Source organism: Jaculus jaculus, chromosome 6 (assembly GCF_020740685.1).
Source record: "Jaculus jaculus isolate mJacJac1 chromosome 6, mJacJac1.mat.Y.cur, whole genome shotgun sequence".
NCBI classification, from domain to species: Eukaryota; Metazoa; Chordata; class Mammalia; order Rodentia; family Dipodidae; genus Jaculus; species Jaculus jaculus.
Genome location: NC_059107.1, coordinates 1,525,001 through 1,549,887, shown reverse-complemented (window position 1 = coordinate 1,549,887; position 24,887 = coordinate 1,525,001). Strand labels below are relative to the sequence as shown.

Genomic DNA, 24,887 nt, shown 5'->3' with positions numbered 1-24,887 from the left:
GCTAGGGATAGGAAGGAAGAGGGTTGAAGGGAAGAAATGAACAGGATGAACCCAGGGTGTGGTGTGATGGCCACCTTGCCCAGCATGGCCACCCTGTGGAAAGCTTTTCCTCTTCATGCTGATTCATATATGGGGGGAGTCAGGGGGTGGGGAACCAGTGTACATTTCCAGAAGCCCACCTCTGTAAGCTGTGAAAAGGGACTGAGAGAGCTGAGCTGGAGGCAGAGGCCAGTCTGGAAAACTCATGGCCCTCTGGGCTCCCTGATAGACTCTATGAGAGGAAGAGATACAAATGACAGGGAAGACCCTTCAGGAACCCCAGGGGAAGAGGGAGGGAATGATGATTCTGCCCTTAATTTGAGAACAAAGTGAGTAGAGGGAGAGTTTTGTTGGGAGATTGTGAAAATGTGCAGGGTGCTTTGTCTAGGGAAACTGGGCCAAGGGTCTACAGCCTGTAGGGGATGCAAGACTCCACAGACCATGGTGGCCCAAGTGGACAACCTGTGAGCTAAAGAGGATGAGGTGGAAGGATCCCAAGTTGAGGTTTGTGTGGGCTACACTTAGATAGGGGCTGGATAGATGGCTCATTGGGTGAAGTCCTGCTGTGTAAACATGCAGACCTGAGTTTGGATCCCCAGCAGCCACTTAAAAGATGGATGTCGTGGTACACACCTGTAATCCCAGTCCTGGGGAGGCAGAGACAGGACAGTCTCTAGGGTTTGCTGGCTACCTAGTTTAGCTGATTCAGTGAGCAGCTGTAGGTTCAATGTGAGATTTAGCTCAAAAAGTAAGTTGTAGGGCTGGAAAAATGGCTTAGCATTTAAGCACTTGCCTGTGAAGCCTAAGGACCTCAGTTTGAGGCTCGATTCCCCAGGACCCACATTAGCCAGGGGGTGCACGCATCTGGAGTTCATTCACAGTGACTGGAGGCCCTGGTGCACCCAGTCTGTGTCTCTCTCTCTCTCTCTCTCTCTCCCTCTTTCTCTCTCTCTGTCACTCTCAAATAAATAAATAAAAATAAACAAAATAAGCTAATTGTAGAGTAACTGAGAAAGATGCCAAAAGTTGACCACTGACTTCCACAACACGTGCACATGTATACACCTACATCCATGCATATGTGAGCCCATGTACAAACATATGTACACACAAGCACACCACATGCATGTACACACAAAAAAAGAGAGGGCTGGTGAGATTGCTCAGTGGTTAAGGTACTTGCCTGCAATGTCTAAAGACCTGGGTTTGATACCCCAGTACCCATGTAAAGCCAGATGCACAAAGTGGTGCATGCATCTGGAGTTCGTTTGCAGTGGCTAGAGGCCCCAGTACACCTATTTTCTTTCATTTTCTCTCTCTCCTTGCAAATAAATAAATATTAAAAAAAAGAGAGAGAGAGAGAGAGAAAGGGAAGAAGGGGAGAAGTTAGGGAAAGAGATAGTGAAGGAAGAGAGAAAGGAAGGCAGGAAGAAAGAAAGAAAGAAAGAAGGAAAGAAAGGAAGAGTAAGTCCAGTCAGTCCCAGGGAATGAGAGGGACCTGGCTACACACAGCTGCTGCAGGAAAAACATCTTCAGTATACACGGAAGAAATCTGAGGTTATGGAGATCTTAGTATCTGGCCTCAGCCTTCTACCCTTACACTATAGGACACATTTCTCTCCACACCCCCCAGGCCCGGTTGCCTCTGAAGTGGATGGCTCCAGAGAGCATCTTTGACAAGGTGTACACCACACAGAGTGATGTGTGGTCCTTTGGGGTGCTGCTGTGGGAGATCTTCTCCCTAGGTAAGTAAAGGGTAAGATGCCCATGAAGGAAGGGGACAGGAAAGTCACCTGGCTCTAGAGTCTGGGCACCAGGAGATACGCACCTGAACCTAGTAACCCGGGTTGTCCTGAGGCACATCATAGTTAGTCTCCTCTCCCCAGATCTGCCCAGCCTCCGAGAGGACCTTGCCTCCAACACAGACTTTCCTGGCACCACTTTGACCCTGTGCAGGGCAAAGCCGTGGTTCACATAGCAGCCTCCCATTCACCATGGTCCCAGAGAGAGTGCATTCAAACATGCCTACTTACACAAGTCTCACATGGAAACCCAAAGAAATCCCCAGGACCAGGAAAGAGAGACAATGAAGAGAGCATAAAGTGTCACCAAATGGCAGTAGTGATGAATGCTATTATTGGAAACAAGACTGGGAAGAGCCTAGGTAGTTCAAGGGCTTTGGAGTAAGCTGGAGAGGCTGGGAAGCAGCTGGTCTGCATGCACAGGGCTTGGTGTGCAGCTGAGTGGCTTTAGCATGCATTAGGAACTAGTTTGAAGCGCTAGCACCACAGATAGTTCATGAATAAACAATAAGGGGCGTAGGTTAGAGGCAAGTAGCCTGGGAAGCCCACATTCCAGAGTGAGGGGGCTGCCACACCACAGACCTCATGTGTTGGCAGGCAGGATGGGATGCATCCAGAATAGGAGAGGTATGTTGAAATGGATTCTGTGCAGATCTACTCCTCTGGGAATATCAGTAACTGCATTCACACATGTGTGTTGAGTGTGGCACTCCAGCAAGCAAGCAAGTGGCCTCATCTGTCCTCTTTAAACCAGATAAAGAACTGGGAATGGGTAGCAATTTGTCTAGCCCCAGATGGGGCCATCAGGATGAGCCCCTATCTTCACATTGTCACAAGGATTGAGGGAAAAGAGAGGCAGGGGCAAGACAGTCTGGGCTGGACAATGGACATGCTGCTCCCCACCCACCTTACCCCTTTCTGCCACCAGGAGCCTCCCCATACCCTGGGGTACAGATCAACGAGGAGTTCTGCCAGCGGCTGAAAGATGGCACACGGATGAGGGCCCCAGAGCTGGCCACTCCTGCTATGTGAGGCTTTTGGTTGGCTGTGCAACTATTGGGGAAAAAGGAAGGAGGCACAGAGAAAGAGTGGGCAGCTATATGGAGTAGTTATGAAGGGTCATGAGAGGGACAGCAGGAAGAGGAGTCTGCAGGCCTGGAAGAGGACTTCAAGGCAGGCATGGAGACAGGCATGGAGAGTGGGGTGGAGGATGGTATTCAGGCACAAGAAGGGCACATAGGCATAGCACCTGAAATAGTCTCTCTCTCTACCACTGACTCATCCACTAAACGTCCTTCCTCCCCTGCTGTGTGCCATCCCAGGGAGTCTCGAGTCAGTAAAGCAGACCTGAGCCCCGCCCTAGAAGACACACACAATCATATGCCATTACTGTAGTGGCCATGAAGAGCAGACATAACTAGGTGGTCAGGGGAAGTGTTCCCACAAGGGAACACTAAAGTGACATTTCAAGGAATGAAGGTACTGCTGAGAAAATGGCAGAAGGGTGTCCCAGGCAGAAGGGACAGCCAGTACCTAAGCCTGAAGTAGTTACAAGACAGTGGGATGAAAGTATTAGTCCATGTTGTGCTCCTGTAACAAAATACCTGTCACTGGAAACTTTATGAGAGACAGAAGTTTGTTTAGCTCACACTTTTGGAAGTTCAAGCACAGGGCACCAGCATCTACTCAGCTGTGGCAAAGGCCTTCCAGTTACATTACAATATGGCATCATGCTGTGGACATGTGAGAGGGAGTGATCATGTCACAGGACAGACAAGAGGCTGAGTAGGGACCCAACCCATTCCACAAGGCCAGCATGAATCCATTCATTAGCACAGAGCCCTGTGACTTTACAGTAGGCTCCACCTCTTAAAAGTTTCCTCAACACTGGGCACCAAGCTTCTATCACACGAACCTTTGGGGGACATGCTCAGGCCACATTCGAACTGTTGGAGTAATTCAGGGGAGGTAGGAGTGATGGGTGAGCTAGGGGGAGGGCTGTGGTGCACTGGGACCACAATCAATAGGGTAGACAGAAGTGAAAGGTGAGCTGGTGAGAAGACCATGGTGCACTGGGACCACAGATCAACAGGGAGATGGTGATGGGTGAGCTGGTGGGAGGACCATGGTGCATTCAGACTACAGATCAACAACTGTTGCAACCGGCAGACGCCACATCATGCAGAGCTGTTGGTCTGGAGACCCCAAAGCAAGGCCTGCTTTCTCAGAGCTCGTGGAGATCTTGGGGGATCTGCTCCAAGGTGGAGGCCAGGAGGTGAGCCACATTTTCATCCTATTTTGCTTCAACCTGCAGACCTACCCTGCCTTGGCTGCCCTTCCAAGCCTTGCTTACCTTTTGGCTACCAGGCAAGGGTCACACATGTCTAAGCCCCAGGTCCTGCCCTCCCGGTGACCACTGCTTTCAGCTCCATCTCCACACTCATAATGGAACTGGTCACACACTACCAGTTGCCTATATTGACTGCTATGCAGATGGTCAGAGATCATCCTGGGTAATCCCTGGACCTTGTCTAACTAACATAACTCCTTTACCTTGTAGCACCTACTGAACACAAAGGCTCTGAACTTATGCATCCTATATTCCTTCCTTCCCAGTGTTTCTCCTTGAGTCAGTACCTGGTACCAGTACCAGGGCCAGAGCTTCATGCTCTAGGACCTAGATAGAAGATGCTGAGACGTGGCCTATCCTGTCCTGCCTGCTTCCTCTGCAAATGAGGGTCTGAGAAGGCTGTTGGGAGAACTAAACAAAGCTAGCTCAGCAATCCTTTAGCCTGGCCCATTGTGAGCATGCAGTTGTGCTGGGGCACAGCATGGTCCACTTTTTCCTCACTTCCATTCCTAGCCCAACCTGGCCCACCATGGAAGTAAGGACTACAGCTGCCTTGAGTGCAGTGGTGGCAGTGGTAGGGCAGAGGGTCAGGACATATGGTGGCCTCTGATCTTGACTGCTTCTCCCATTCCTGCCAGGAGGAGGAAGAGGAACACATGGTCCTGCACAGTTCTCAGAGCTCAGAGGAGGGTGGCTTCCTGCAGACATCCACCACAGCTCTGCATATCGCAGAGGCTGACCCTGAGGGTAGCCCACCCAGTGTGCATCGCCACAGCCTGGCAGCCAGGTCAGCTATCCTCCTCAGGTCTGGGAGTGGGGCTGCTGGCGGAAGCAATTTGGAGACAGTATATTTTATCCTTAAGAATCATGAAGGAAAGTAAAACAACTTACAATGACTTGAGAGACTACTGGAGCCAGGGCGATTTAAATGACAGCACTGGGGTCATTAATGCCTTTGGAGATTTTCATCTGAAACATGGGGTCTGGTAGCTGTGCTTTCCTCCGTGCCTCCTCGGTCCTCCCCTCTGCCCATGGATGTCCATTGCTGTAGCAAAATACTTGAGACTGAGTACTTTATAAAGAAAAAGACATACATTTAGCTCACAGTTGTGGAGACTCAAGAGCATGGTGTCAGTACCTGCTCATTTCTGGGTATTTTTATGGCAGAAGGTCTTATGACAGAAAATACTGTAGAAGAAATGGTGAGAGAACAGGGGCCATAGAATTTGGAGCCAGAATAGCTCTTCTTGTAACATCTCACTCTCTGGACAACTAACCAAGTTCCTAATAGTATTACTTTAGTCATCTGAGTGTGGTGACCCCATGACCTAGCTACCTTCCACTCACTCTTTCTCACTGCTCCCACATTGGGGACCAAACTTCTGGCATATGAACCTTGTGGGAAAAACCCAAGCCATATTTAAGCCACATTTAGTCTCCTCCAATTCTCTGTACTTCTGTCTCCTTCACCCCACTTTCAAGGGAACACCCCTTTTGGCAACAGTTTCTTACAGGCAGACAAAGTGGTGTGCTATGTTTGCACAAGACTTCTCCCAGGGTATAGTACTGATTCATCTCCAGGACATGTCCCAAGGGCCGCTCACCCATACTCGGGAGTTAGTCTATATTTCTACAGTTGTGGGCCCAAGGTCTCCTATCCTTGGCATTTTACAGCTCTAGAGGTTGCACCATCCACATGGCAGGGAGACTTGGGCTCCAAAGGGCACTTGTCCCATGGATATCATCACAGGGCAGTGTTGGGCATGAAGACAAGAATTGAAGCTGATTCTTGCCAGGCCCTTCCACCAAACCATGTGTGCGCAAGTGTGCTTGTGTGCATGTGCATACACACACACGTGCGCACAGGCAGGCCAGTCAGTGGCTTATAGCAGCAGGATGGCCTGCCTTACTTTGTTGACCCAACCTGAGGAGAAGACTGTGCCTTCCAATCAACTCCTTTTGGCACCTGCATTGGGGGTGCCCCATTCTCCTTCCAATGCAGAGACCAGCAATGGACTCTTTTATCGCTCTTGTACGGGAGAGGAAATGCAGCTCAGGATGGGAGGGGAAGTACATACCCAGGTCCCCCATATTCCTCCCCAGGCTGGAGGGGCCTCCCTGTAGAAAAAAGGGGGGGAAAAGCCTGAGAGTTAGGAGAGGCTCTCAGGAGGGTGGCTGGGGTGAGATTCTCCAGAACCTTTCTGTGTTCTTCTCACAGATATTATAATTGTGTGTCCTTTCCTGGGTGCCTGGCCAGAGGAACTCAGACCCAGGGTCCCTCCAGGATGAAGACATTTGAAGAATTCCCCATGACCTCTACGACATACAAAGCCTCTGTGGTAAGAGACAGTAGAGAGAAGGGCCAAACACCTTAGACTGCGGCTGAGGCGATGTTGGTGAAGATCCTGACACAGTGTCAAAAATAAGTAGAACTTTAAACAATATTAAAATTAATTAAAATATTTTTTGAGGTAGGGTCTTGCTTTAGCACAGGTTGACCTGGCATTCACTATATAGTCTCAGGGTGGCCTTGAACTCCTACCTCAGCCCCCCCAAGTACTGGGATTAAAAGCATGTGCCATCACATCCAAATTTTTGAGGCAAGCCCAACACATTGCCCCCCTTTTTTATGAGAGGGTGCAAGAGAGAGAGAGAGAGAATGGGCATGCCAGGGCCTCCAGCCACTGTAACTGAACTCCAGACGCGTGCGCCCCCTTTTGTGCACGTGTGACCCTGTGCACTTGTGTCACCTCGTGCATCTGGCTTACGTGGGACCTCAAGAGTGAAACATGGGTTCTCAGGCTTTGCAGGATAACCACTAAGCCATCTCTCTAGCCCTTAAAAAAATTTTTTTTTTTTGTTTTTTTGAGGTAGGGTCTCACTGTAGCCCAGACTGACCTGGAATTCACTGAGGAGTCTCAGGCTGGCCTTGAACTCACGGCGATCCTCCTACCTCTGCCTCCCGAGTGCTGGGATTAAAGGTGTGCGCCACCACGCCCTGCTTAAAATATTCTTTAAATACTGAAAAAGTTAAATAATTTTGATTAGCATGTGTAAATTGTACAAACAAATAGGCTTACTGATATTTCAACACATGCATACTATATATACCATTAAAATCCAGCTTTCTTTTCCTACCTCTCTTCCCTCATTTCTTTCCTCTCCTCTCCTTCCTCCTCCCAATTTCTTACTACTCTACTTTCAGATCAACTTTTTTGTTTTTGTTTTTAAGCAGGGTTTCATCCTATCCCAGGCTGACCTGGAATTTACTCTGTAGCCTGTGCTGGCCTCAAACACACAGCAATCCTCTTACTCGGCCTCCCACGTTCTGGGATTAAAGGTGTGAGTTACCACGCCTGGTTCAAGTCAACTTTTTGTTAGCATCCACATGAGAGAACAAGTACTTAATGCTCTGTGTCTGGTTTATTTTACTTACTATGACATCCTCCAATTCTGTCCTTCAAACAATATTTCACCCTTTAAAACTCCATTTGGTATATATAGCACATTTTATTTCTTTATTTTACTTGTCTGTTATCTACTGAGGACACCTAGGCTGACACCTAGCTTGTAAATAGTGCTACAATGCTTAGGCATACAGGTATCTCTTCAGCCAAGTTCCTTGAAAACGTTAAGTCTAGGGAGTATTTGGGGCACTTTGGTGTGTGGGCAGCCACACAAAGCTGCCTTCTCTCAGCTGCTTGTCACTCACACTTGGCCTCCCTACTCCAACCCTCCTTCTCCCCATTAGCCTGAGTCACAGTTGCCCCCTTGAATGGTGGTTATCACCCGAAAGTCAGGGGTAGAAGTGTCAATAGAGAAGGTGTAGGTGATCAGGACGGAAAAACTTGCAGATGTCCACTCAGCTATCACTCCTTATCCTCAGACAAGTTCCAATAGCTCTGTAGGTTTGAAAGGCATCCCTTTGTAAAAGAGGAGACCGAGCACCCCAGGCTTGAGCTCTGGTGGCACATTGTCAGGAGTCATGTCAGAACTTCCAGTGCCAGCTCCAGTCAGATGAACCATGTGTCCTGAATGCTGCCAGGGAATGCTGGCTCCAGAAGGGTGGGTGGTGAGGTCATCAGGGACCACACCATCGAGACCTAAATGAAAAGTCCTGCCACCTTACGTACACCATGAACACATGCTTGGTTTCCTTGTAGTCCACCATCCAGGAGTGTCCCACAGACCAGGCATGGCTGTCCACAGGCCAGGTTCTCCCTTCATGGCAGGGGTATGGCCCTCTTTTGCATGCTTTGGTGATGGAGTAGAAATGCTGGACCCAAATCAGTTTCCACAGGGACAGGTGTAAAGTCAGCAAGGCACAGTATCTGGACATGCCCTACCAGAGGACTTCCCTTCAGCCCACAAGCCTGTCTGCTTCTCTCCGCAGGACAGCCAGACAGACAGCGGGATGGTGCTGGCATCAGAGGAGTTTGAAGAGATTGAGAGCAGGCATAGACAAGAAGGTGGCTTCTGGTAAGGGCTTCCGGCCTCTCTCACACTACAGGAATTGGCATTGCCTCCTTGGAAGGGTCTTGGGCAGGGGAACATTATAGCAAGCTGGGCCCTGGGTATGCCCTAGTACTCATATCTGAACCTTTCATGGCTCCCTATTGCATTTTCATGCACTCAGTGAGTTCTGAGACCCAAAACGTTGGGCTGTCCACTTCCCTCCCCCATTTCCAAAGAGACCCCACCTCCTATCTTCACCCTAATGCAGTAGCACCTGGGTGCTGCTTTCAAAATGTCCCTTCCACAGATGAAGAAGGTTAAGCCAGAGGATGATATCAACTTAACTGAAATATTTACACATCTTCCATTAAAAACCCAATCAGCTCCCCAAGGAGCTCAAATGAAGCCACTCAGCTCATGTCCATCCTGTGTCCAGAGGGAAGGGGGAGGGAGGGAGGGGGGAGGGAGAAACTCAGCACATTAGAACCAGCAAAGCCAAAACTCATCCACAGCAGAAAAGGAGTCCAATGAGGATTGTCCCCTGAAGGCCGCATGTCACACAAATGGAAAATAATGGAGGAGGCTGAGACCTAGGAGAGGACAGCAAAGATCTGGCACAAGTCTGAGACCCCATGGGGCAGCTGTCCTAGGGGGATGCTACTTTCTGGTGATAAAAAGAAGAAAGTCTTAGAAGATAAAGGTCCCACAGAAACAGTTAGTAGCCATAATTTAAAATAACACAAGTACATGTACACACACACATAATCTTGTTCATTCCAGAAACTGTACTTCACCATGCCAGCAGCAGAGGGCACTAGTATGCAGTTTCCTTGGAAATGTGTCATGGTGAGCCAGGGAAAGGTGCATTCACATAGATTGTTCTCTAAAACAGTTGCAAGGCTTGAATATGCCTTGGAAGGAGGAGTTTACTGGTCCAGTTCTTCCTGTCTGGTTAGCCTGTGGTCACACTGCTCCTGCAGAACACGAGCTCTTCCTCACTTCCAACTGCATCAGTTTTTCAGTGACCATTCAAGCTATAAACCCCTCACTACCGAAGAGCATTTCATCCAAGTCTGTAGGTAAAAGGTGACCTAGAAAATCTAGTTTATGGTTGATCAGCATGGCTACATGGTGGCAGCCAAGGAAAGGGCCCAATACTCCCATGGTAATGACTGGTTAGCCCTTAGTAGTTGTGTGGTGTGCAATAAGAACAGAACCTTTGGAGAGAAGAATGCATCAAGGGAATTGAGGTGACACCAGAAGCTCAGGTCTGAAATGGCATTTTGGAGTGAAGGAACCTAAGAAGCCACTGTCTTAGTCCTTGGGTTGCCATAACAGAAAACTTGAATCTGGGTAGTGTATAGTGAGCAACAATGTATGTGACTCATGGTTCTCAAGGGTGAGAGGTGGAAGAGTGTGGTGCTGGAACCTGGCCAGGTTCTTCTGGCATCATCCCCTGTGAAAGTAAAAGCAAGGGCGAGAGAGGGCGCCACTGCTTTCATGACAGTCCTTCCTCTAGGATAACATCATCAGTCCATCAGGTGAACTAAGCACCTACTGGACATCCCACCTCCCACCCTGTTGCATTAGGGATGTTTCCAGCACATGATCTTTGGAGGACATGTTCAAACTATGATAGTATTTAAATATACAGCCCTTTGCACTGGTTCAACTTGCTATTTCTGACACAGGAAATTCAAATGTGGATAATCATGAGCAGAAAAAATAAGCACTGACAATACAAAATGTTATACAACCAAAACGAAATTAGAATGAAGACTGTAGTAGAGCATTAAAAGATGAAGGCCAACAAGAACTAAAGAAGCAAGCACTGTACCAAGAGCCAGAGGTTAAAGATTCAGAATAGAAATGGGCAATGTGAAGATATAAAATGACTAAATTTAGGGCTAGGGAGATGGCTCAGTGGTTCAAAGCACTTGCTTGCAAAGCCTGATGACCAGAGTTCAATTCCTCTGTACCTACATAAGGCCCATGCATTTTTCTCTCTCTCTTACACACACACTCAAATAAATTAAAGTAATATAAAATAAATCAGGATTTTAAAAACACCTCAAAGAAATCAAAGCTGAAGATGAACATATACCAGGATGAGCAGAGGTGGTCCAGGGCCACAGTGAAAAACCAGGATTTAATCTTAAGAGGGATAGGATGCTATTGGTCAGAAGGAAAGTGTGATGTCATGCCTAACCTAAAGGGTGTCTCAGAAGACTGAGGCTATACACCAGAATGAGAGAGAGAGAGAGAGACAGCGAGAAAGAGAAAGAGAGAGAGGGAAAGCGAGAGTGAGAGCGCAAGCCACCATGAGAATATCTCTGTATCTGTAATGATGGCAACTCACTATGACAGGGTGTGGTGGTAGATGCATGCTGCATTCAGAATGGACGGGACTTCAATATGGATTGGGTCTAAGGGCTAAAGACAGGAAGAACTACAGTCATGTGTTTGGCTTAAGTGACTGAGTGAATATCAATGTCCTTGGGCAAGACAGAGCCACACACTATCTTGGGAGGTCTTGCTTCAGAAAGGACAGTTATGGGCTGGAGAGATGGATTAGTACTTAAGGTAATTGCCTGCAAAGCCAAATGACCCAGGTTTGATTCCCCAGGACTCAGGTAAGCCAGATGCACAAAGTAGCACATGTGTCTGGAGCTTGCTTGCAGTGACTGGCAGCCCTGGCAGGCCAATGCTCTCCCTCCCCCACCCTTTTTCCCTGTGCCTCTTTTCCTCTCTCTCAAATAAATAGATAAAAATAAAATATTTTTTAAAAGGCAATGAGGGGGAAGGCTGTACTGCATCTCAGCTGTTTAGTTGCAAAGGAAAAAGAAAGTTCCAGAAAATAAGATCCTAAGGAGGCCCAAGAGTGTCAACAATTCAAAACAAGACACAGGGCTTTTCGTTAAGGACTCTGTAGTTTCCAGTTAGTGGCAACAGAAGGTGCTGTTGTTCACATCATGGTGCGATCATGGTAAGGAGAAGAAGACAGACCTGCGCAAGTGCATCCACTTGGCTCAGATAAGCAGGGTAAGGGGATGTTTGACATCTTCATGGTCCTGTGTCTGGGCTTGAAGCAAAGAAAGTTCCAGTGAATGCCACATCTTACTGTATTTCATGTGCTTGTGTCCGACCCCTGACCTGAGTCCTCCCATGGTCTTTCTCACTAACGGCGTCCTCCCTGTCTTGGCAGCTGTAAGGGACCTCGCCAGGACATGGATGTAAGCCCAGGACACCCTGACTCCCAGGGGAGGAGGCGACGGCCCCACCAGGGAGCGCAGGGAGACCAAGTGTTCTACAACAGCGAGTATGGCGAGCTTTCACAGCCGTGCAAGGACAGCGACTGCTCCCCGTCTCCCGGTTCACCCTTCTTCACAGAAGACGACGACTAAGGCTGACCCTGGGCTCAGACAACTGGGGTGGAGAGCCTTCCCTGGCAGAGTGAGCAGGGACCTGAGGCCCAGGCTGGGAACTCATCCCCTTTAGCTCCATCCTGGAGGTGCTTCCTGTTCTCTCTCCAGCCTCCCTAGCTCCAGGCACAAGGGCTCCCCTGAACTGTGCACTGCACCGTCCCTGTCACAGGCCACTTTCAGATACTCATTGTCCCTCTTACCCCTCACATTTCAATTGTTGTAGCTCAGCAACCACCAAAGGGCTGAGCACTCCCACAGAGAATGGCTTTCAGGTACCTCCTTGTATTACAGTGGGTGGGTGACATGTTCCTCATTTTCTGATAACAGAATGGTTATGTCTTGAGTCATACAGCGATCAAGGTAGAACTACATCTGAGCCACTGTGTCCCAGTTCCGACCCCAAACATGATCCTGGCCACATTCAGCTTCCTTACCTGTGGGCCAGGGCTTGCTTTGCCTGACTCTCCAAGGCTAAAGAATTCCAGGTGCCCATGTTAAAACAACAAATGAGGGACTGGGGGTGGGTCCTCTCCTGAGCCCAGCTAAACATCTAACTAGCTCATGGGCAGCTGTTTGGACATGACAGCCAACTACAAAAAAAGAAGCAGAACACACGTTGAGCAGAACTGCCTAACAAATACGTTTTGTATTAGAACTTCAGAGACTGATGTAAAGAATTTACTCTCTCAAACTTCAGTGAGAAGGAATCCCATAGGCAACCTGACTGAATGAGAAGGCTCTGAATTCCCACCTGCCTGGCCCAGAATCTGAGAAAACAGCTGATGTTCTAGAAATGGCCTGTTTGGTTCTTCTCAGGATCTGCATGTCCTCCTGAGATAAGCAAGGACAAGCACCAAAGTGCCTACCAACCAAGGCTTGGAGACTGGCACAGAGACTCACATTGCCCAGTGCTAATGAACCATCGAAGCACATTCTGGAGCCCTCAGAGGACCCCGTCTTTTACCTTCCCTTTGCCTGTGCCAGATGCTGACATCTGGACAAGCCAAGCCTTTGCCTTTGCCCTGAGGAACTCCCCGTGGAGGCTGAAGCACTTCTGCCCAGAACCCTATCCCACCCCAGCTCACACTGCCCAGCCACTCCCATCAGAATAAAGCCCCTCATCTTGGCTTAGTACCGTGGAGATGAATCCCTCTCAACCTCTAGCCCGATCCCAACAAGAACACTTGCTGGACAGGTGACTACAACAAGCAGGGGCTTGCTCGGCAGACCCTCCCCACCAAGTGTATGACTTTTCTGGTAGGTGGGGTACATGAATGATCATAGTCCTCGTTGTCTCCCCTCCTTCCCACCTCCTCCCTACTTCCTCTGCATCTGACCCTGCAAGACTTGGGTCCCAGGCACATCTAGTGGACGTTCACAAGCCTCTTTAGAGGACCAAAGTTTGCAATGTAGGTGCAGATCCCCTCCCAACCTTCCCTCACATCTGTACCACCTGTTTGTGTCACCTCTCTTGACATGTAACTACACACACACACACACACACACACACACACACAAATGCATTTGGGAAGAAAACCTACTATGCCCTATATTTAACGAAAGAATATAATAAATTTGATGCCAGTTTTTTGCAATGAATATATTCTAAGGACAGTTCCATTTGTCAAAAAACAAAACAAAACAAAAAGATCTTAACCTTTGTTCTAGCTTAAAGAGGCCTGATTTTCCCTGACAGTGCTGTGCAAACTTGATCTGAATTCCATCCTAACTCCCCATTCCTAGAGGATGCCTGGGAGAGAGCAGATTACCAGCTCCATTCCCACTCAAACTTCCTCCAGCTTGCTACAAATATGTTCTAATACCTATTTTATAAAACAAAGCAATATTTCATTACCGCCTACCAAAGCTGCCCCCCTGAGCACCACCAATGGTAGGCCTGAGGAGCGGTTGGCTGTCTCCTGGGCTGGCTGCCCCGCACATACAGAATCAGGAGCGTGTGGTACACACCTGAAGCCACCTTCATGGTTTGATTCTTGCTTGAACTCGGGTTGGGAAAGTCTGAACTAGGAACCTAGCCTCAGCATTCACTCAGGTCCATGAGCTCCAGCCCACAGGCTTCAGTTCTTGAACTTCAGGGTCTGCCTGCAATGTGTGGGGCTTTCTGTCACCAGTGGGTGGCTGTCATAGCTGGGGCAGCAGTTTGGAACATGACTGGAGTTGGCCTTAGTGATCTTTCTAAGAAGGGCTGGTTCCCACAGCTATTCCAGGGACCAGAAAGGGAATGCATGACCAGTGGACTGCTGGACGTAGCTGAAGCTCAACCTAAGCACTCAAGGAAGGGTCAGTCCACACACACTGCACTGTCAGATGAGACCCCTTGCCAAAGAGAACAGAAATGAGCCCAGCCAAGGACACTTCCTGTGTGCTGGCTGTACTTCCTGGGCCTGTCCAAGCCCCTTGGGGCTTACTCAGTGCCCGCAGCAGTGACTCCAATTGTCCCTAGCCTGTCTTCAACATTCTGGTTGCAACAGCCCCTTCTCCCACGATGTTAGTAGTGAGGTGTGTCCTTTGCGTTTGCTTCTGTCATAAATCTAAATGTGAATAAGGGGGGGGGATCTCCTACCCTGAACATTTATGTCGGTTTGGATTATAAATGATTGCATTTCACCACTGATTGTGGATATATGCCAGCTAACAGGATGTTCCTACATACCCAGTCATGTTCTAGTCTCCTAGCCCAAAGTACCCCTCCTGGTGGTAGGAGGTAGTCACCTGTCTGGCAGGCTCCTAGGCAGGGCTATTCATACACTTCTGGACTTCTCTGGTCCTAATTGAGCTGTACACGCTGGTCTCACCATGGACTCCAGACTCCTCAAATGAGAACTTAGCCAGCCAAGCGCTATGGAAGGGGGTCATACCAGGCAACAGTGTCCTCCCACCTTAAGGATCCCTTGGTTCCTTCTGTCCCCAGAGAACCTTCTCATTTCCTCTTGGGCTCCAACACTTCACCAGTGCCAACCACTTCCTCTTATCCCTTTTTCACACTCCTCTTCAGCCCCACTCTCCTATTCATTTTTGCCAGTCCCAAGTCACCTCCTCTTGAAGAGGTGTAGAACCTAGAGGACATTTAAGTGTGCCACTGGCTCCATGCTGATGCCACTGATGTCTCAGCATGTAGCATGGATTAGGCTGGGGTCAGCCAGAAGGCAGTTTCCCAGTGTCTGCTCTGAACCACATGTCACCCTAGGCCCTGGAACACAGCTCACAAGATTGAGCCTCTGCTGGACAGAATAGGCTGAGTGCAGGAAAAGCAGGAAGATTAGTGACAAAGATCTAGAGACCATCAGGAAGAAAGGAACAAAACAGAAAGGTCTATAGGGACCAGGGAGTACAAAATTAGGAGTTTTGTTTTGTTTTTCAAAGGTAGAGTATCGCTGGCCTTGAACACAGTGATCCCCCTACCTCTGCCTCCTGAGTGCTGGGATCAAAGGCATGTACCACCACGCCCACAAAATGTTTTTTTTTTTTTAATTTGGTTCTTTTGTATAGTTAATTCCTAATGTCTCTAGTAGTAAAATAACTCAAGTTGGCTTAGCAAAAAATATATAGATTAAATGTATTTTTTTTTTTGTCTTTTTCCAGTCCCCATCTACAAACATTGAAACTTGAAGTAGGATCTAACTCTTCCACCTGGAATTCATTTCTGCCTGCCTCAAATGCATAGGAAAAAATTGTTTTTATTTTGTCTCTTAAATGTGAGGATTAAAACCTTGTGCTACCACACCTGTAAGTCTGGCTAGTATTTGATTTCTAATCTTAAATCTATGTCCTAAAAAGATATGACTTAATAGAAATAAAACAGAAAGTTTAGACCTTAAAACCACTTTAAAAGAGGAGAGCACAGATAAACAGGAAATAATTTTTATATCTTTTTGTTTGTTTGTTTTGAGGCAGGCTCTCACTGTGGTTCAGGCTGACCTGGAATTAACTATGTAGTCTCAGGGTGGCCTTGAACTCATGGTGATCCACCTACTTCTGTCTCCTGAGTGCTGGTATTAAAGGTGTGGGCCACCACACCCGGCTTAATTTTTAACAGCTTAATGTTACACTGTAAGTTAAAGTTGATCCAAAACATAGAAGTCATTAGTTAAAGACTTAACAAAAAAGTCATCTTTTTCACATATCAGTAGGTCAACCCGGATTTCGAATGTCGTAGCTTCTGTAGTCTCCACTGGAAAAAGGAATAACATAAAAAAATCCCCAATGGGGCTGGAGAGATAGCTTAGTGGTTAAGCGCTTGCCTGTGAAGCCTAAGGGCCCTGGTTCAAAGCTGGATTCCCCATTTTAGCCAGATGCACAAGGGGGCGCACGTGTCTGGAGCTCATTTGCAGTGGCTAGAGGCCCTGGCGTGCCCATTATATCTCTCACTCTATCTGCCTCTTTCTCTCTCAATCTGTCATTCTCAAACAAACAACAAAAAAATCTTTTAAAAATCCCCAATGGGGCAGGAGAGATAGCTTAGGGGTTAAGGCACTTGCCTGTGAAGCCTAAGGACCCAGATTCAATTCCCCAGTACCCATGTAATCCAGATGCATAAGAAGGCACAAGATGAATTTGGTGTCACACACCTCTAATCCCAGCACTTGGGAGGCACAGGTAGGAAGATCGCCATGAGTTCAAAGCTACCCTGAGACTATATAGTGAATTCTAGGTCAGCTTGAGCTAGATAGAGTGAGACCCTACCTTGAAGGAAAAAAAAAGAAAAATCCATTGTGATCAATCTAATTAAAGGATCTTTAGTATATATTTAGTGAAATTTTGATGTTTTACTTTTGTTAGCTATAATCATTGAAAAAGAATAGAATTATTGTAAAACCTGTTTTGGAAAAACAAATCATTATCAATAAATTTATGCATTCAATGTTAACCTCTATAGCCTAATTAAACTTTTGTCTTATGATTCCAATATCACATCACCCAAACAAGTAGCATTTATGGCTTCAGAAAACATTTAGTAAATTCAAAAATAACATTTTTATAGGTTTTAAGAAGTTAAGATTACTCATGCTTTTGAATAAGTACTTATAAGGTCTTTTAATATATCACCAAAACATTCACATTCACACTTTAAATTGTTATAACAAAAATATATTAAAAGCAAAATTAAGAATAACAGAAAATTGAAGTGGCCATAAGCTTATATATCTTGAATTTTACTTTGTTATTCTCTATTTTTTTATTCTCAATTTTTTTATGACCCAACAGCATACAAAAATAAATATGAAAGCATCATGGATACACATGAAATAAATGCATCAATCCTAAGTGCACTCTAAGAAAACTGAGTTGAAACTTTGTATCTTTTTTTTTTTCAATATTTTATTTATTTATTTGAGAGCGACAGAGACAGAGAGACAGATAAGAGGGAGAGAGAGAGAGAGAATGGGCGCGCCAGGGCTTCCAGCCTCTGCAAACGAACTCCAGACGCGTGCGCCCCCTTGTGCATCTGGCTAACATGGGACCTGGGGAACCGAGCCTCGAACCGGGGTCCTTAGGCTTCACAGGCGAGTGCTTAACCACTAAGCCATCTCTCCAGCCCGAAACTTTGTATCTTTTGAAATGTAAGACTCAATAAAGTGAAGTTGTTTATGTAGATCTATAGCAGATGATTTTCCATTTGTTTTTGAGAGCAAAACAGCAGATAGGGAGACGTCCTTACATACGGAAATATCTTTTAAACATTTTAGGTCAAAGCTTTATATTCTTTTATTCTGTTTTTATATTTTGCCCTTGAAAGCTAGGGAAACTCTTTAAAATACCTAGTGAGAATCCAGATTTAAAGACTTATTAGGCTCATAACAAGCAGAGAAAGGTTAGAAAAAAGATAATTTTTTATATTTTGAATCCAGATTGTACTTTTTAAAAATTTTTATTAGCATTTTCCATGATTATAAAAAAATCCCATGGTAATTCCCTCCCCACCCCCCCCCAACTTTCCCCTTTGAAATTCCATTTGTACTATTTTTTAATATTTATTTATTATTTGAGAGAGAGAAAAAAAAGACGCAAATAGAGAATGGGTGTGTCAGGGCCTCCAGTGACTGTAAACAAACTCCAGATGCATGTGCTACCATATGTATCTGGCTTATTTGGGTCCTAGAGAATTGAGCTTGAGTCCTTTGGCTTTGCAGGCAAGCGCCTTAACCACTAAGCTGTTTCTCCAGCCTCAGAATGTACTATTTTAAGAGCAGCTCTCCCACAGTGTTTCCAGTTGCTCTCCTGAGGGTAGGAGAGTGGTTAGAATGTTTGGGGAATCAGCCTGTATATGAAATCCCACCAGAAAAGCCATGCACTGTAGAAAGTATGCAAAATTATCCAACATATGTTTCAAAGAAAAAGAGAGAGATTACTATTTTCTGTGGCACAATGAAAGAGGGCTTGGTCACCTTAAGCCCAGGAAAGGCATATGGTCCTTGCTAATAGTAACTGTTTAATGGGAAGAAGAGAAGGTTGTCCCCCTAGGAGGAGGACCTGGGTCTGAGAGTGGAATTGACAGGTAGGGATGGCACTGGAGGTCTCCCTTCTCATGAGCCCATCTCATAGTCTACACCCACCAGAGCCCACAATGCCAGACCCACTGGGCCACTGTCAGGAAGCCACAGATTAGGATCAACTACTGTCTGCAACAGCTTCAAATGTTGTTCTTCCTAGACTTGAGGCCCAGGATTTTAAAAAATGTTGAAGAACCTATATTCTTTCTGCTCTGTGGAAAATTATTCCTCCCTGTTACCTTGACTGAATCATTCCAGAGGATGGGCAGAAATTCCCTGTTACTTACAGTTCCGCTGTGGAGCTCCCCTTTTCTTTTTCCTTGATTTCCTCAGCTTTTTATACCTCCTGTGGCTACAGTGTCCCTGTCTTGGAAGCCACTTGTACACACCTTCCAGTGGTGTTTAGATGAATGCAAAATGCACATGCAACACCCAAAATATGGCTTAGTGGAGGGTCATGGGGTGCATGCCAGTGCTCTCCGAATTGACTGTACTCGCAGCTTTTATTCAGTTTCAAGCAGTCAAAGCTATGGGGAGTCTGAGCATAAGACAGATCACGAGTTTGCATTAGATTAGATCATGAATTGTTCATGTTTATCAGGAAATCTTTGGAGAAGCTGTGAGTTTTTTGTCTTTAAGAAGCTCCACCCAAGGTGCATAGTCTTCTCTGTATCCAGACTTAGCCTGGGCAAAGATTAACCTTTTGCCAATTAGCTTGATCTCCACAAGTCTGGAGGTATCACCATATCTGATTTCAAGGTATATTATAGGGCCATAGTAAAAATAAGAACAGCATGGGCTTGGCACAAAAACAGACATGTGTCAGGCACTTATAGGCACAGGCTGGAGCCCTCAGGAGATGGGCCTGACAGCTAAGGACCCTGGGGCTATAGGAGGCACTCCCTGTCCAAGCCTGGCACACCTGAACTTAGGCATTGCCCATAGCCCTGTGACCTTTGGCCAGTTGCCTAGGAAACTACTTATGAGCCAGCAGCCTTCACATAGCCCATCCCCCTGCGACCCTCTTCCTGCCATTATGTAGATCACCCTATGTGCTGGAATGAATGTCCCTAGGCATTGGCTAGCAACCTTTGAATGCACCAAACCCCTTAGGTCCCTCTTCCCACTCTCAACTGCTTATAAACCCATTTCCCTATTGAATAAATGGAAATACTCTCTGAGATCGTCTCTCAGGTGTACTTCCCTTTGCCTGAACAGCCGCTCAAGAGCCTGCTCTCCACAGTTGCCTGATGCCTCTGGGGAACCGAGGCCCTGAGGATCCAGGGACCCACAGACATGTAGATCAATGGAGAAGAACAGAAGATCCAAATATAAACCCAACCATCTACAGCTTTCAGATTTTTGACAAAAAAAAAAAAAATGCTTACTGGAGAAAAAATAGCCTCTTTTACAATGATGCTGGGCAAACTGGAATCTATGTTGGAGAATGAAACTAAATTCTTAACTCCATGCACAAGAATCAACTTAAAATGGACCTAAAGATGTTAATATCAGACCCAAAACTCTAAAAATTGGACAGAATTCCTCATCTCCTTCCTACCATATTTGGATACAAGGAGAGGCCAGCTATATGCAAACCGGAAAATGAGCCTTCACCAGATATTTAACCTGCTTATTGTTGATTCTGAACATCTCAGCCTCCAAAAAGTATAAGCAATAAATGTGTGTAATGTGCAAGCCAAGCCTGTGGTTGTTTGTTATAGCAAATACAGCTGAGCCACCATCCTCCTGTCCATCCATCTGTGGCAAAATAAAGGGAGTTCTTTACCAACCTGTAACAACATACAATCATAGAGATCTTTGGAGGCTGCAGCCATTGAGTACAACAAGGGACCTTGACAGAAAACTATGGAAAACTGCTTTTAGAAGGATAAGGGACCTGCATTCCTCCTTATAACACCAAATCAAGAAGCACCTAAAGGCAGTAAGCTGCTTAGTGGTTCTGAAGAGAGAAACTTAGGAGTAATTTATTACAGGGAGAGTGACTCCTTACCCATTTTGAACCAAGTGGTCTATACTACTTTCCTTTCAGAGGCACTGGTGTAGGACATAGACCATTCCATTTTCCTGTTAGAGCCAGAGGTAGAAATATTTGCCATAAACCACACAGGGATTAGGGGAGGATATAAAAAGTGGGGAACTAATTTGGGACTCAGTAAAGAACTTGGAGGAAGTAGAGAGATGGCTCAGTGCTTAAAGGTGCTAACTTACAAAACCTATTGCCCAGGTTTAATTCCTCAGCCACCCACACAAAATTGGCATTCAGTTGCACTACTAAGAGACCCTAGTGTGTGCAGGCATGTGCACACATGCACACGTACATGCACACATGCACAGGAATAAAAAATTCTTTAAAAAGAACTCAGAGGAATGGGAGATGGGACAGAATTAATGGATTTGGAACATATCTGGGAATATCCTTGCTTTGCCACTCCTTTCTTTATTAGGGGTGTGGCTCTGGGGCTCTGATTGCTCTGAAACAATCCCTGAAGCCTCCTGAGAGCCAGTTTGTGTACAGTGGGGGAGCTAAACATGGTCTGTCCCCAGAAGGAGGAAGGTGGAAGCTTCCAGAGGCTGAAGGTCACATGTTCCACCCGTTCCACTTATGAGAGTAAGTGAAGCACTACTAAACACTTGCTTGTTAAGACTTTGCCATCAACTTCAAATGGGCCTTACTTGGAGATAAGAGTGAATCCTTGTTTGATATGGATAGGACTCAGCTGGGCTGGGATCTACCCAGGGATCTGACTGAAAAACACACAGCTTACCTGGAAAGTGGCTGCTCCCAGTTCTGGTGTGTGGAGGTGGCGGTCAACAGAGAACCTTTCAATCCCATGAGGTTACTGGGCGTGGGACAAGCTAGGCACTTGTTTAGAACCTATTCAGAAGACCTCAGATATGTCATTTGCAACATACCACAACCACTGTTCCCTTACCCTCAATACCATTTTTTTTTTAAGGTGCCCCTGTGGGATCTACCTTCAGTCCATGAATTTGGTAGGATTCATCCCAACACAGGCAGAGATAGGCTAACTGGACTAAATTAAGCACGATGTCCACTGCTGCCATGGTCCTCTTAGAACAGAGATCCCATCAGAGTCTCATGCAAGTACCCCTGGAGCAAGAAGCAGGCTTGCTTCCCTAAGCTTGAATAAGTACCTAATTTTATCTGCTTTGTCACACCAGAGAGGAGAGCTCTGAAAATAAGAACAAAGATGTAGCTAAGAAATGCAAAGTCCTGCTGACATCATCTGAATTTGAATCAAATTTTGCCTGCAGACAGAACTTTCCTAGGAATTTCAATGCTTAAGCCAGCTCTTCTGTCACTTTCACCAATGCTTTGAGCCCTCAAAGTAACCAAGAAGCATGCTAGTATCTTTCTGTCCTCTCCACTAGAGGCCCTGCAGGAAGACAGGCCCTGGAAAAGGTAGAAGGAAAAGGAAATGCTTGAGAGAGCCAGATCAATATTGACCAAGGTTAAAGTGCCCACAGAAATGGGAACATTGCTTAGGGCCCCTGGGCACAGGTGAATAAGCCATGAAGGAAGAGGCTGTGAGAGGGCATGCTGGCAAGGACTCATGGTGACCTCTGGGGACACAGTACATTTGTGTGTGTGGTGGGTGAGCCAGAGATTCAGGGACAGCACAGCAGCCCTCCCCACTCTGTCCCTGCCTATGACCTTGGCCTGCTTTTCAAGCCACCTCTGCCTGGTGCTAGATAAAGTCCAGGATCCCCGTTGCAATGGCCTCATCCTGGATCCCAGCAGAGCCTGGATATGCCCACCTGCCCTGTGATAACTACTGAGACAGGAGAGAGGCATGCAGAGGGATCAGTCTCACGGAAATGCAGTTGTCATGATCCAGGAAGGTGTCTTAGGAAGAGACAGGGTGGCTATGCTGGTGGGAGGGAGTCTGAGACTAGAATCTTCCATGAGACTACTGAAGAGGGGTTCTTAGAAGAGAGCAGAATGGTGGCTGACCTCAGAGGCTGTTCATCCACTGCCACCTTCTCATGGGAAAAGGACTCAGGAGTGAGGAAGTTCCTGACAGGACCTGTTTGTAGGCTTAGGTATAGATGGGCTTCAGACAGAAATGGAGCATTTAATATAAGGCACATTCTACAGCAAAAGAAAACATTTATTGCCTGCAGAATGTGTAACCTCTACTAGTCCCCAAACTAGAGTAACTACAGTAAGACCACCTGACAGTGAGTCATGAAAAGGTGAATATGGAAGACCACCCCTCAAACTCCCAGCTCAGACAACTCCCATAGAAAGCAATAACCAAGGTATCCGATAAGAAGGGCTAGGAAGCTGGCTGACCTACTCAGTGGGGGGCCACATCTCTCACTGAGATGGAACAGGGATCCAGTCTGCTTAATAATTTACTAAGCCTGAGTATCAGAGAGGGCTTCAGGGTGCCCAAGTCTTAGAAACAAAGGTGCTGAATGACAAAAAGGAAGGGATAAAATAAGGGGAACTCCTGGGACTTCAAGGGAATCCCAAGGGGCCAGGGGGCTGCTATATGGGTAGTTCTAGTTTCCTCAATTTCCATATTCCTATGGCAGCCATGTTTTGGGCCCATGGTGGCCACACATGGTTGCAGTGGAGCTGAGGGTAAGCCAAACTAGCCCAGAACCCAGGCAGGGAGCTGGACCCTGGGACAGGAATCTGAGCATGGGGAACATGGCCAGCCTTGGAGGGCTTTTGCAAACAGGAGGTTTGTTGGTGGATCATGACAGAGCCAACAGTCCACCATTGGCTGAGAGCTACTTGCCATGCTTCTAAGGCATAATACTGAGCACTATGCCTGGGCAGCTTGCCTCCATGCTTCTTGAGGCTAAAAGCAATGATAGAGGCCCAGTCAGAGGGACATCCCACTGGCTGAGCACCATTCTTTGAGATCCTCACCATCCTTCCCAAAGTTGTTACTTGGCCCATACCCAGAGCAGCAAAAGACACTGTTTGCTCCCATTACTTCCTGCATTACCAGAGGACAAGGTGGGGTGTGGATATTTGTTTTGGCCCATAGGATATTCTGCAAACATTGCTGGGACAAGCTGACCGTGTCATCACAGAAGGTACTGGGCATTTCCTGTGTCGCTGCTAGCGCCAGGAGGAGGCAGACTTACAAGAGCCAGGTGGGGAAGGCTCAGGCAAAGTGCTGACCACCTCTGTCCATCCTCAGATCCCTCTTCCCATGCCAAGTGAGCTTTAATGCCCACTGGAGAAACTCAACTGGCTCATGAGGAGGCAATGCAAAAATTGAAGGGTGGAGTACACCAGAAAAACTAATGGCTGAATCCTTCAAATGCAACTTTATACAGAAAGAGTGTTAGCAGCATGAGAGTTAATTATTTTTTTTGGCGGGGGGTTAGAGGTAGGTCTCATTCAAGCTCAGACTGATCTGGAAGTCACTATGTAGTCTCAGCGTGGCTTGAACTCATGATGATCCTCCTACCTCTGCCTCCCAAGTGCTAGGATTAAAGGCATGCGCCACCACGCCCAGCTCAGAGTAATTTTTTTTAATTAATTAATTAATTAATTTATTTTTATAATTTATTTATTTATTTGAGAGTGACAGACACAGAGAGAAAGACAGATAGAGGGAGAGAGAGAGAATGGGTGCGCCAGGGCTTCCAGCCTCTGCAAACGAACTCCAGACGCGTGCGCCCCCTTGTGCATCTGGCTAACGTGGGACCTGGGGAACCGAGCCTCGAACCGGGGTCCTTAGGCTTCACAGGCAAGCGCTTAACCACTAAGCCATCTCTCCAGCTCCAGAGTTAATTTTTTTAAATTTATTTTTATTTATTTATTTATTTATTTATTTGAGAGCAACAGACACAGAGAGAAAGATGCAAAGAGAGAGAGAGAGAGAAAGAGAGAGAGAAAGAAATGGGTGCACCAGGGCCTCCAGCCACTGCAAACGAACTCCAGACGCGTGTACCCCTTGTGCATCTGGCTAACGTGGGTCCTGGGGAATCCAGCCTCAAACCAGGGGTCCTTAGGCTTCACAGGCAAGCGCTGAACCGCTAAGCCATCTCTCCAGCCCTCAGAGTTAATTATTTTGAAGCAAAGATATTCTCCTTGATTAGCCAAGTCATTCCTAAATGCGATCCCATGTAACCTTGTTTTTTAAAAACATGTGCATTTGTGCATGGTCTATGTATATGTATGGGTGTGGGCAAACACATGTGTAGGTATGCATGAATGTGTGTGTGCGTGTGTGTGTGTGTGTGTGTTTATGTTGCTGAAGTAGTGTCTCTCATTTGAACCCAGACATCT

General features: G+C 46.7%; 1 protein-coding gene across 1 annotated transcript in view; it reads left to right on the top strand.

The window, feature by feature from the left end:
- Positions 1-13,670, top strand: part of Flt4 (fms related receptor tyrosine kinase 4) — a 43,523-nt gene extending 29,853 nt beyond the window's left edge. Inside the window, exons 24-30 of the mRNA XM_045152741.1 lie at positions 1,673-1,784; positions 2,770-2,869; positions 4,011-4,116; positions 4,830-4,978; positions 6,410-6,530; positions 8,585-8,670; positions 11,852-13,670. Coding sequence (XP_045008676.1) covers positions 1,673-1,784; positions 2,770-2,869; positions 4,011-4,116; positions 4,830-4,978; positions 6,410-6,530; positions 8,585-8,670; positions 11,852-12,050 — 873 coding nt within the window. The 3' untranslated portion in view covers positions 12,051-13,670. The remainder of the gene's footprint in view (positions 1-1,672; positions 1,785-2,769; positions 2,870-4,010; positions 4,117-4,829; positions 4,979-6,409; positions 6,531-8,584; positions 8,671-11,851) is intronic.
- The last annotated feature ends 11,217 nt before the right edge of the window (positions 13,671-24,887 follow it).